The sequence below is a fragment of the Porites lutea genome, chromosome 10, assembly GCF_958299795.1.
Source record: "Porites lutea chromosome 10, jaPorLute2.1, whole genome shotgun sequence".
NCBI lineage: Eukaryota > Metazoa > Cnidaria > Anthozoa > Scleractinia > Poritidae > Porites > Porites lutea.
Genome location: NC_133210.1, coordinates 16,081,139 through 16,094,323, shown reverse-complemented (window position 1 = coordinate 16,094,323; position 13,185 = coordinate 16,081,139). Strand labels below are relative to the sequence as shown.

At 39.3% G+C, this 13,185-nt stretch overlaps 2 protein-coding genes and 1 pseudogene across 2 annotated transcripts; 1 reads left to right on the top strand and 2 right to left on the bottom strand.

Annotated features, from left to right (window-relative positions):
* Positions 1-477: 477 nt before the first annotated feature.
* Positions 478-1,475, bottom strand: LOC140951298 (demethylmenaquinone methyltransferase-like; annotated as a pseudogene).
* Positions 1,476-5,515: 4,040 nt separating this feature from the next.
* LOC140951060 (demethylmenaquinone methyltransferase-like) lies at positions 5,516-6,638 on the bottom strand. The gene has a single exon (XM_073400284.1). It carries the CDS (start codon positions 6,603-6,605, stop codon positions 5,802-5,804), a length of 804 nt encoding a protein of 267 aa, XP_073256385.1. The 5' UTR covers positions 6,606-6,638; the 3' UTR covers positions 5,516-5,801.
* Positions 6,639-8,208: 1,570 nt separating this feature from the next.
* LOC140951103 (demethylmenaquinone methyltransferase-like) lies at positions 8,209-9,219 on the top strand. Its single transcript, XM_073400321.1, has one exon. It carries the CDS (start codon positions 8,226-8,228, stop codon positions 9,024-9,026), a length of 801 nt encoding a protein of 266 aa, XP_073256422.1. The 5' UTR covers positions 8,209-8,225; the 3' UTR covers positions 9,027-9,219.
* Positions 9,220-13,185: the final 3,966 nt, after the last annotated feature.

Below are 13,185 nucleotides of genomic sequence, written 5' to 3'. Positions count from 1 at the left end.
TTTGCAAGTACAAGCCCCCGGGGGCTTATATTTGGAGGGGCGATTTAACGGAGGGTTTTTTACGTTAGCGGTTTGGGGGGCTTATATTTGGAGGGGCTTAAACACGGACGGGCTTATTTTCGGAATTTTACGTATACGGTATTGTAGTATAATGTGGGGGAGCTGTGGGGAAAACAGAGCTCCCAGGATGATAACCTTCTCTAGTTGCGATAGACGATCAGTTGAGATCCTGGATGAAATTGGGTGGGATAATCTTGAGACACGAAGGACAAGGCAATTAGCCACAATAATGTATCACATTGTACCAGATCATTTGGCTCAAATTTTTAATAGTACAAACTGGCTAGGTATTTCTATAATCTAAGAAACTCAACACATAATTTGTTTTGATCAAGACCGTAAGAGATGTACTTTCTTGTTAGTGAACAATACTTGTTCTTTAATTTTAATTCACATTTATTCAATGTATTACGGCGTAAAGTTCGTGTTTTTCAACTAAAAGTCAGAGTCTACGCTGCAGTGAGACACTTTGTTAAAAAAAATAGCCTTACACCGCACCTACGAATGAATTAGGTGAAACAAAAAGAAATATAACAGAGTCATACACTGTAAGTTTATGTAAAAGAGGGTTCTTTATAAATGTTCTTTGTCTTTCTTAACGGCTGTCAGTCGGCAAGCGGTAACCTTTTCAGGTTTCGTTTCTCGAAAGTCGAGAGACAGCTTTCCGTCTTCATCAGTGTAGGGACCCAGATACTTCTTCAATCGCTCTTCAGTGACAAGGGAAGGATCAAACTGACCGCATGTAGTCGACCATTGCCATTCGAGAAACTCCTGAACGGTTTCAAACACAAGCCCCTTGCAGTGGGTGTCAAAACTCCGAATGATTTCATCAAATCCCGCCGATAAACAATAGCATTCCATCTTCGTCTTTGACTCAAAATGAAACAAACGAAAAATACGCTCTGCGTTTTCGGGATTCAGTAGCACGTAAGCGTTGTAATCAAACAAGGGTAGATAGGACATGTATTGAACTGCTACTTTTCCACCAACCTTCAGACTGTCAAACATGTTGTTGAAGACTTGTTGCTTGTTAGTCATCCAATGAAGAGCGTAATTACTGAAAATGATGACGTAGACTTCAGACCAATTCCTGGGAAGTTTATAGCACTCCCCTCTACAAACGAGAGATTCTCGATTTGACTGTGCGTTTCTTTGGCCAGTTGAATTCGTTCCTTGTCAGGATCTACACCAGTTACCATTCCTTCGGGTCCTACCAACTGAGCTAGGTATGCAGACAGTTCTCCTGTACCGCAGCCTAAATCCAAGATAACATCTCCAGCTTTGGGGTAGACATCTGTCTGGATGAAGTCTTCACCGTCCACTTTTTGCCCGGAAAGCGAGGCTTGTTGGTAACCTTCAGCAGGACTTCGTTGCATTTCTTTTAAGAGTCGACGAGACGTCTTTTAGAGATAGACTCGATGAAGTTGCACAAAAGTTTGAAAACCCTTCTTATATTTTAGTGAGTAAAATCTAGCAGAGCATATGCCATGTGACTAAGTCCTATGTGCATCATTGTATCCAAATTCTATTTTAGGTGACTCGTTTTTCTCGATCGCGCCCAAAATATCCCCTTCCCCTTCGATCACCTGCCACGAAGGTTAAGTTTTCGAACTAAAAATACAACTTACTTGACCCAGAAAAAAGTTACGTGATAATTACACGTGAGATATTGTAATCGGAAACTGTTTACGTCTAGGTCGACATGGAAGAAATCTGTCTTGAACCTTAATACACGACTTTGGAATCATGAATATAAACACTCTGTTGTTGTGTACTATTACTGCAGTTTATTATTATGAACTACGTTTAATTTAACCCCCCCCCCCCCCCCCCAACGTTGTCATATTGTGCCTAATTTTGTACCTGTAATTTAGTGTAACTATAGGTAGCTTATGCCTCTTTGGTCATACCGTGCAAATACACTTCCTAATCCCTTACCTAGGGATTGCCTTAAGACACAAATTTCTGTTTTTTTGAAATGACAGACCTGAAAGGCAATGAAAAAAGGAGAACATTATATTGTTTTGGCATTTACTCAATGTGCAAGTCTTACAACAAGAATCGCCGAAAGGCGATTTTTAACTGGGCTGCCAAGGGGCTATTTTTTCTGAAGGGAGGGGGCGGCTATACACGCTCAGGCTACCATAAAACTTTGTCGGCAACCATTGCATGCGACAGAACCTCATGTGAGACTGAAACATAAACTCATTCAGAACATTGTACCCTTTTGAAAGACTTTCGTAACCAAAAAAAAAAGAGTACCATTTTAAAGTGGGGGCTGTATAATAACTTTTAAATTCCACCATTATGAATAAAAATAAAGAAGTTAGCCATTAATTCTAAGCAGGAAACAATTTGCATTATTTCCACGTACCCCTCCCCCAATCCCTCTGTGCCCCAAAATATAGCGTGACAGTATAACGTGACTAATTTGACGTAACTGGAAATTCCAAAAATTGTTGTCGTTGTACGAGCATAAAATGCGACAGACTGAGCTGATTTATACTAGACAGAAATATTGTATTGTCTGAAAACCAGAAGTATACTAAAACAGACAGTTAACTGCCCATTGATCCCGCCTGATCCAGGGGCCTCACTTACTGCACGGAGACTTTACTGCGCTTTTCACAAACATGCGAACTCTAAAGTTCAAAAGCCACATTCACAATTGTGTTTATCGCCACCGTCAATCATAATTACGATCACAAGCCACGAACCTTGAAACAGAGAAATACACAAAACGGATCGAAATCCACAAATCACAAACCATGACCTTTTGAACCCGTGAAGTAAAGTTTTGTTTCCTAAGAGGTCTGTTAAGATGATTGACAGCAGCGAAAAACGCAATCGTCGCTTGGCTTCTGAACTTCAGAATTCGCATATTTGTGAAAACTGCGATCCTAATTTGCGGTCCACAGTCTAAAAGAAAACGCACTATTTTTTCCACAAGATGAAAAATATTCAGTTTTAAGATTTTCCTCATGATATTTTTCTCTAACTTAAAGGAATAAAATCGTTTGCATTTTGAGACCTAAAAAAGTTTAAAGATTTCTCGCTCGCATGTTGCGTTCACCAGCACGCACTTCAAACAATGTAAATAGATGAAACGATCGATAACATATTTTTTACCTGATACCGATGCGAGTTAAAAATTCGCTCCAGTTCTGTTTGTCTCAACCAAGACGAACTTTTCTTCATGGAAGATAACTATTAACTATGCCGCTTTATAACTCGTCCGAAGTTTTTGTGCAGCTAAACAATATGGAAACACTATTCACAGTGACTCCTTGGATATTAAAAAGACTGAACGTGACGCACTATTATGCCTTTGTTTACTTCTGATCACATCTTGAAGCGAAGTCTCTCTTTTCAAGCGATTCATCTCAATGCACAATAATTGACCCTTATATTAGTTAAAACCCTATGGTTCATTTATATTAATGCTGTTTTTGCCCCTCACATTGACTGTGTTCGTTCGTATTCAAAACACCTTTACGAAAATAAAGGTCGTATAAGTCATGTGTGTTATGTTTCGAGATAAATGGATTATATGCTTTTTTAAGTTTCCATTTTGCGGTGACTTCAGTTTACATCTCCATAAAATGGTAAAAGAAAAACCAAGAAACATCACGAGAGCTGAAAACTTTCAAAGGCATGTTTCTGAAACTCGCTAATGCAGACATCAATATAGCGTGCTTGCTGAATGGGCGAAAACACAGAATTGTGATCACAAGATCATGTACAAATTTAATGATAAAAGCTTAGCAAGATACAAATACAAACAAAAGCAAACCCCCTGAAACCTCGACGTGGGCTACACTTGTATGCTCTACTCAGTCACCAAACCTTGTCAGTAATAGCTCCTATTTTCCTCAAGTCGCTCTCTGTGAAGCTCCCGGATGGGGTGTCCCGGTGAAGCTTTAAACTTGTGTGCGAAATTCTCAGAGTCCCTATTTTTGTCCGCGTCTTCTTTATCCTCAGTATCCGAAATTAAGACCTCCAAAGTGGCGTGTGTTGAATTAAATAGAAGGAAATATTTAAAGGAGAAGCCAGTCTTCTAACATGGCAAAGTTGTCACGTCCCTCGCTCATGGACGTGCGTAGTGCCATTCATCGGCAACTGAGTTGTTCGCTTCACTGACTACGAAGGCTTACAATCAAGTCTTCAGCCATAGTGTCGTCAACTGGTGAAATACCTTTCTCATAAATTGTGCTTCTTAATTGCTCACGTACTACATCGATCGATAATTCTCTCTTTGAGTTCACGAAGCGGCCACGGCGTTCCAAACCTGACGCTCACAGTCATCTTTTAGTGTGAACCTACCGTGAACGGCGTGTCGGTTTGAATGCAACGCGAGCATTTCTCTGAGTTTCCCAGCGCCAAAATCATCTAACTGACTTAAACTCGAACAATAAAAAAATTATAGAGTGACTCCCATGATCGAATCGCTTTGAACAACGCAAATAGCCTTCTTTAGGTTCGCAACGCTTTGTGGGTTTTTCAGGGGGAGCGCAGACGAGGTACAAAAAGTATCCGTGCAAGGGTTCGTGCAAGAGAAAATCATATGAAACCATTTGTGAGAACATCGTTTCTCGGTACCAGACCCTCGTGTCTTCCCTCCCCCGGGAGGCCGTTTTTCGCCGCAGACGACCGAAAGCCCGTATTATGACTGGGCCGCACAGGCAGCCCAGTAATAAATGTGTACTTATGATACGTCCAATATATAACACTACCCTACGGACTGAGTCACGTAGAACGCACGTCAACTGATACTCTGATAGCTTAATTTAGTATCGAATTTAGTACCTTTTGTGCATTTGATCTCTAAAAGATTAGTGAACTCGTAAAAGAAGTACAAGGAAGTGCAGCTGATGGTTCAGCAAGTCTCGTAATTTAATTAACGTAAAATTCCGAAAATAAGCCCCGGGGCTTATATTTTTCAAAGACCCTTTTTTAAGGGGCCTATTTTTTGAGGGCCATATTCGGAGGGGCTTATCTACGGAGGGAAATTTGCGTTTAGAAATCGATTGGGCTAGCCTTACAGTTGGAAGTAAATTTACCGTTTTTGCTTTGTTTTACTTTCTAGTTGAGGGCAATTTTACAAGTACAAGTCCCCGGGGGCTTATATTTTGGAGGGGCGATTTAACGGAGGGTTTTTTGCGTTAGCGATTTGGGGGGCTTATATTTGGAGGAGCTTATATATAGACGCTTATTTTCGGAATTTTACGGTATTGTAGTATAATGTGGGGGAGCTGTGGGGAAAACAGAGCTGCCATGCTGATAATAACCTTCTCTAGTTGCGATAGACGATCAGTTGAGATACTGGATGAAATTGGGCGGGATAATCTTGAGACACGAAGGACAAGGCAATTATAGCCACAATAATGTATACATTGAAAAATTACATTGTACCAGATCATTTGGCTCAAATTTTTAATAGTACAAACTAGCTGGCTATGTATTCCTATAATCTAAGAAACTCAACACATAATTTGTTTTGACCAAGACCGTAAGAGATGTACTTTCTTGTTAGTGAAAGATACTTGTTCTTTAATTTTAATTCACATTCATTCAATGTATTACGGCATAAAGTTCGTGTTTTTCAACTAAAAGTCAGAGTCTACGCTGCAGTGAGACACTTTGTTCAAAAAGATAGCCTTACACCGCACCTACAATGAATTAGGTGAAACAAAAAGAAATGTAACAGTCATACACTGTAAGTTTATGTAAAAGAGGGTTCTTTATAAATGTTCTTTGTCTTTCTTAACGGCTGTCAGTCGGCAAGCAGTAACCTTTTCATGTTTCGTTCCTCGAAAGTCGAGAGAGAGCTTTCCGTCTTCATCAGTGTAGGGACCCAGATACTTCTTCAATCGCCCTTCCGTGACAAGGGAAGGATCAAACAGGCCACATGTAGTCGACCATTGCCATTCGAGAAACTCCTGAACGGTTTCAAACACAAGCCCCTTGCAGTGGGTGTCAAAACTCCGAATAATTTCATCAAATCCCGCCGATAAACAATAGCGTTCGATCTTCGTCTTTGACTCAAAATGAAACAAACGAAAAATACGCTCTGCGTTTTCGGGATTCAGTAGCACGTAAGCGTTGTAGTCAAACAAGGGTAAATAGGACATGTATTGAAATGCTACTTTTCCACCAACCTTAAGACTGTCAAACATGTTGTTGAAGACTTGGTGCTTGTTAGTCATCCAATGAAGAGCGTAATTACTGAAAATAATGTCGTAGACTTCAGCACCAATTCCCGGGAAGTTTATGGCACTCCCTTCTACAAACGAGAGATTCTCGATTTGACTGTGCGTTTCTTTGGCCAGTTGAATTCGTTCCTTGTCAGGATCTACACCAGTTACCATTCCTTCGGGTCCTACCAACTGAGCTAGGTATGCAGACAGTTCTCCTGTACCGCAGCCTAAATCCAAGATGACATCTCCAGCTTTGGGGCAGACATCTGTTTGGATGAAGTCTTCACCGTCCACTTTTTGCTCGGAAAGCGAGGCTTGTTGGTAACCTTCAGCAGGACTTCGTTGCATTTTTTTTTTCGAGTCAACGAGACGTCTTTGAGAGATGAAATGGGTCGATGAAGTTGCACAAAAGTTTGAAAAGCCTGCTTATATTAGTGAGTAAAATCTAGCAGAGCCTATGCCACGTGACTAAGTCCTACGTGCATCATTGTATCCAAATTCTATTTTAGGTGACCTGTTTTTCTCGATCGCGCCCCAAATATCCCCTTCCCCTCCGAATGCCTGCCAGGTAGGTTAAGTTTTCGAACTATAAATACAACTTACTTGACCCAGGAAAAGTTACGTGATAATTACACTTGAGGTATTATAATCGGAAACTGTTTACGTCTGGGTCGACATGGGAGAAATCTGTCTTTAACCTTAATACCCGACTTTGGAATCATGAATATAAACACTCTGTTGTTGTGTACTGTTATTGCAGATTATTATTATGAACTACGTCAGTTTCATTTCACTCCCCCCTCAACGTTGTCATATTGTGCCTAATTTTAATTTGTACCTTTAATTTAGTGTAACCATAGGTAGCTCATGCCTCTTTGGTCATACCGTGCAAATACACTTTTTAATCCCTTAACTACAGATTGCCTTAAGACGGAAATTTCTGTTTTTTGTTATAAAATGACAGACCTGAAAGGTAATGAAAAAAGGAGAACATTACATTTTTTTTTCGCATTTACTCAATGTCCAAGACTTAAAATAAATGTTTACTTATGATACGCCCAAAATATAACACAACCCTAGACTGAGTCACGTAGAACGCACGTCAACTGATACTCTGATAGCTTAATTTAGTATCGAATTAAGTAGCTTTTGTGCATTTGATCTCTAAAAGATTAGTCAACTCATAAAAGAAGTACAAGGAAGTGCAGCTGATGGTTCAGCAAGTCTTGTAATTAACTAAACAGACTAGGGACACTCGGGTTCATTTTGCATATGACTTTTTGTTCAAGCAAAAAACATTCTCTTCCGGTTCTTTTAAATGTGCCTAGACTTAAATAAATGAATACTACCGACAAGCCCAAGGTGTAAAACCTCGACTGCACTGTGGCGACCTGTGCGGCTGTTATTTTTTCTTATACTACAACTAATAATAATAATAACTATAATAATAATAATAATAATAATGTGGGGAATGATACGGAATAAGAGGGAATGGACCAGAATATAGGAAAGATCCATGGAGCCAGTAACAATAATGAGCTGCAAAAGATCATCCTCCTAGGAACGGTGCATACACTGAGAAGGTTTCTGTACATCAAATAAAAAAACTCCCCTAGTATCGGAGGACCAAGGATTAGCCCCGGCTCTAGCAGAGTGTAGGAAGCAATTAATAGCACTGAAAACGTTTATAATCATAATGATAATTAATGATAATAATAATTTGATAATGATAATGATAATAAACTTTATTAACTTTCATTATGTTCAAAACTAAGTGGGGTCACCTAAAATAGAATTCGACACAAGAATGAAGCACTTAGGACTTAGTCACGTATATGCATGTTGTGAGACAAATAAATGCTCTTATAGATTATACTTTCTTATTATATAAACAGGCTTTTCAATCTTTTGTGCAACCTCACCGTCTCATTTTATCGCTAAAATACGTTTCGTCAACTCGTAAAAGAAATGCAACGAAGTGAAGCTGAAGGTTACCAACAAGCCTCGCTTTCCGAGCAAAAGGTGGACGGTGAAGACTTCATCCAAACAGATGTCTGCCCCAAAGCTGGAGATGTCATCTTGGATTTAGGCTGCGGTACAGGAGAACTGTCTGCATACCTAGCTGAGTTGGTAGGACCCGGAGGAAAGGTTATTGGTGTCGATCCTGACAAGGAACGAATTCAACTGGCCAAAGAGTCGCACAGTCGAGTCGAAAATCTCTCGTTTGTAGAAGGGAGTGCCATAAACTTCCCAGGAATTGGTGCTGAAGTCTACGACATTATTTTCAGTAATCACGCTCTTCATTGGATGACTAACAAACAACAAGTCTTCAACAACATGTTTGAAAGTCTTAAGGTTGGTGGAAAAGTAGCAGTTCAATACATGTCCTATCTACCCTTGTTTGATTACAACGCTTACGTGCTACTGAATCCCGAAAACGCAGAGCGTATTTTTCGTTTGTTTCATTTTGAGTCAAAGACGAAGATCGAGCGGTATTGTTTATCGGCGGGATTTCAAATCATTCGGAGTTTTGACACCCACTGCAAGGGGCTTGTGTTTGAAACCGTTCAGGAGCTCCTCGAGTGGCAATGGTCGGGTACATATGGCGTGTTTGATCCTTCACTTGTCACTGAAGAGCGTTTGCAAAAGTATCTAGCTCCCTACACTGATGAAGACGGAAAGCTCTCTCTTGACTTTCGAGGAATGAAGAATGAAAAGGTTACTGCTTCCCGACTGAAAGCCGTCAAGAAAGAAAAAGAACATTCATAACGAACTCTCCCTCACTTTTTAGCTGTAAAAGGCTAGCGATACGATAATATGAACAGTCTGCCCCCAGCTGTCAGGCAAGCAACTTCTCTAACTAATTTTCGACGATTATTAATTAATTCCGACACGGAGTTCATGAAAATTACAACAGGCTATAATTTAGCTCCCTTTTCTTAGTTACTAACATGTTTGTATTATCGATGCTGAATCTGTCAGTACATAGTCTGCACTGATACGTTTTATTTTTTCCGTATATTACATTGATGGAAATATTTACTTATTTTTGGATAATTCCTGATGTTTGTAACCGTGTATAAATAAAGATGATGATGATGATTCAGAATGGGCCGCCTTCTTTGTGGCTTCCTGTGACCACGGGGGGCTTTTTAGCCTCCCCCCCCCCCCCCCCCTCCCCTCCTCCTCCCGTCCCCCTCATTTTTCAGGCAAGTGAAGTCAAGCGAGAAGCGGGCGTGGAGCGCCAGACACGTGCAACGGGGGAAGGCGCACTAGGAAAATTTCTCTCAAAAAAGCGAAAGGACAGCGAAAATTTGTGATGAAATCAAGAGATGAAATCAAGAGGTTGGCTAACTGAACACATTGATAATCTTTAATAATAGCAGTGATGTCATGATGACGTCCTTATTGTTGAAGAAGGAACTGGAACCATCCACCATCTTGGATCTGACATTTTTAATTGATTAAAAGTGAATTCGATCTTAGATTTTACTTAAAACCCATATAAATCGAGGCAATCGAGAGAGAAAATTTGATCTGTGTATAACAGGATGCTTAGGAAACAAAAAACTTTGCAAGTTATGAAATTCCGAGAGAAATGAACATTGTCGAAAACTGAACTTAGCCCTGCCATTTGGTCATTTTAAATTCATACTTTTGCTCAAATTAGTCACCAACAAGCCTGGATTACATTAGCATATAGCTGTTATAATAAATTTGATAAAATAATGCTAAATTAAATGTAATATAGTTATTCAATAAGCAAAAACAGAAATAAAACCAATTTTAAGGAAAAATGCAAATTTTTGAAAAACATTGCTGTCAAAACCGGTTGCTATGATCACGTCAATGTTGACGTAGTCACGTCGCGACGGCTTTAAAAATGGTCCCAGATAAATTTTAGGAAAGCTCGTTTCACTTTTTTAAAAGCTTCAATTGATTTGCTTCCTCAAATGTCAGTTAACCTTAATAGAAAGAAATTGACTGTTAATCTGTTAGCCGTGGAAACCCGTCTAAGTATTTAGCAGTTATTGGATCAGGGTAAGTGTGGTCGGAAGAATTAAGGATAACACCCTTCGAGATCTGCATAATTCTTCAAATCATATGGAAGACGAATCCAATTAGAGATAATTATTTTGTTATTCATTCAAAATAATTGTTAGTTTAAAAACAAGCTAAAACAATATGCTTACATCGATCGATGTTTGGTTCTAGTCGTGCCCGTTTCTTAGCCTCCCACGCAAACGTTCTTAGGGGTTCGTAACGCCACAGTGGGGCAGGAACGCGTTACGACTCCGAAGAACGTCTAAGAACCGTAAGGACGTTTGAGTGGGAGGCTACCTGTTTCTCGGCAAGTTCAGAATATGAAGGAATGTTTAGTCTAGCATATATTATTTAAAAAAAAGATATTATCCGTCGAACTGTGTTCTTTCTGTTCTTGCTATTTTTTTAGGCAGTAGTTCGCTTAATTCTACTTTGTGAAACGTGCGAAATGTTCCGCCAATTTTACTGCTCTACCAAAACAACACAACCTCATCCCCTGGAATTCTCCGTTGCCGTTGCTTTTTCTGGCGTTTATGCCGGACTATTGACGTCATTTTCCATATATCGTAAACGTCTTTCAAATTTGGCCACCTCTAGCTAGCTGGTTATGAAGAATTAGGCGTGGGATTTTTAGCCAATTAGAACCATTAATAGAAATACTTTGAATGAATGCACCGTCTTTAAAATAATATACAGATTTAGTCACGGCTAAAAGCGGAGCTCCCATTGATAAATTTATATTTAAATCAAACAATAAACTTGTATTCCACAAATCAGTTAACTTAAGGGCACATTCATTTGACTTTTGAGGGAAAAGCTAAGTGATTTTGGAGTGAAACAAATCTTGCATCGAGTTGATATAACCTTATATGTACACCCAAAAAAACGCCTTCGGTCACATTTAAGAGCAATAATGGCTCTTGATCACGGTAGATAAGGCGTGGAAAACAAATCTGGCCGTATTTTTTGCATTCGACAAGTTTACTTTTGTTTTTTTATACACCACATCTGAGGAGAAAGAGTACTATGAGGCACTGTTTTTATCATACATGACCTCTACAAAATGCAGTATTTCACAATTTTTCAAGACAAATTGCATTCATTCAATATCCAAGACCATCGAAGCACGCGTGGACTTTTAGTGACACAGTTCAAAAAAATTTCCAAAATCACCTATACGGCGAGCCGGTTCTAACTTTTGACAAGCGCCAAATTTGCGAAGAAATTTTAAAGGAGTTACGCTTCAACGTGATAGAGAACTTATTGAGTTCTATTTTTTATTAATGGTTTTATAACGATGTGTAATCTTTATAGGCTCGGCATTTTGAGTACTCCTGCAAGCAATGTTTATGAACGGCTGAAAACAATCGGAAAAGCGATGAAAATTGCACTTTTGAGACTACTAACAATCAATGAAGAAATATAATTCGGTAGAACATTTACAGAGACAACACTTTTCAGTCACGAAAACAAATGAGTATTTAAGTGTCTTTAAGAATCCTCAAGTCTTTTATAAGCTTAAAGATTAAGTTTATAATGTTTTAAGCCGCCGGTTTCCCGGTGTTTGCAGTTTTCATATAAGCTTAAAGATTAAGTTTAAGCGGTTTTCCTGTCGCGAGTTCGTCTTTGAAAACAGCAAACACCGGGAAACCGGCGGCTTAATAATCCGATTTCGGATGGCATCGTTTTTGTTTTATACCTTGTTGGATCCGTACAAGAATTATAAAGGCTCAGGCGATCCTTGACTTATCTGACCTAGTATATATCAAACCGCATACTAGGGCAGCTAAGGCAAGGATCGCTTGAGCCTTTATAATTCTCGTACGCATCCAGCAAGGCATAAAACAAAAACGATGCCATCCGAAATCGGATTAATAAGCCGCCGGTTTTCCGGTGTTTGCTGTTTTCAAAGACGAACTCGCGACAGGAAAATCGCTCAAAACTTTCTTTCTACAGCCAATTAACACGAAATATTCTTCGGAAAGTTTTTTCTTTCTATTTACGGTGAATTAATATCGACCAAAGGCTTTTTAAAGTTCTGTAAACTTATCAAACCTCATACTAGGTCAGATAAGTGTCTCAGTCAAATCTTAATACAAACGTGCATAAACTAGCTTCATAAACTGCGCTCGACCTCATGAAATTAGATATAAATACAATAATTACTCGGGCTTACCATATTTCAAGATGCAGCTCCTAAAAGCTATCTAGTAAGGCAAGGATCGCTTGAGCCTTTATAATTCTCGTACGCATCCAGCAAGGACGTAAAACAAAAACTATGCCATCCGAAATCGGATATCGGCTTTGACAAGCGACGCATTTCTCAACAAAAACCCAATAAACAAACCAGCCATGAGTAAGAGCAGTTGTATTTCATTTTGTACATCCAGTGGAAAAAGACAGTCAAAAACATCACAAGTTGACTCAAAACTCTGTCAGCTTCAGCTGTCAAAGCAATCAAATTTCAAGATATGCTGCATAAATTTTACGCATGATCTCACCTGTCAAATTTTAAACAATCAGAGCATAAAAATTGAACGTGGAGAGTGACCAACACGTGACCATGGTAAGAAAAGGTCTTCGCCGCATGTATTTTAAAAAGACTGGCTGAATTTTTGCGTCTGAGGTCAGTTTGAAATCAACATCGTAATAGTGCTGGGCGATAGTGACATAAACACAACATATTTGATATGAATTTGAAAAAAATCTGAGCCTGCGATCATTTGAAAAAGAGTAAATTGTCAGCAGATAACTTCAAAAAAATACTCGAACTTGATGGGTCGACACCTGAGCTCGCGATACGGTCAGATGATACTGGTCAGCGGATACCTTGTTTTGATAGCTGTCAATTAAACACAACATTGATGTGCAATCAGCTTTCTCC

Bases quoted from the DNA above. Each gene is read 5' to 3' on its own strand.
- LOC140951103 (XM_073400321.1), top strand. From the start codon at position 8,226: ATGCAACGAAGTGAAGCTGAAGGTTACCAACAAGCCTCGCTTTCCGAG.
- LOC140951060 (XM_073400284.1), bottom strand. From the start codon at position 6,605: ATGCAACGAAGTCCTGCTGAAGGTTACCAACAAGCCTCGCTTTCCGAG.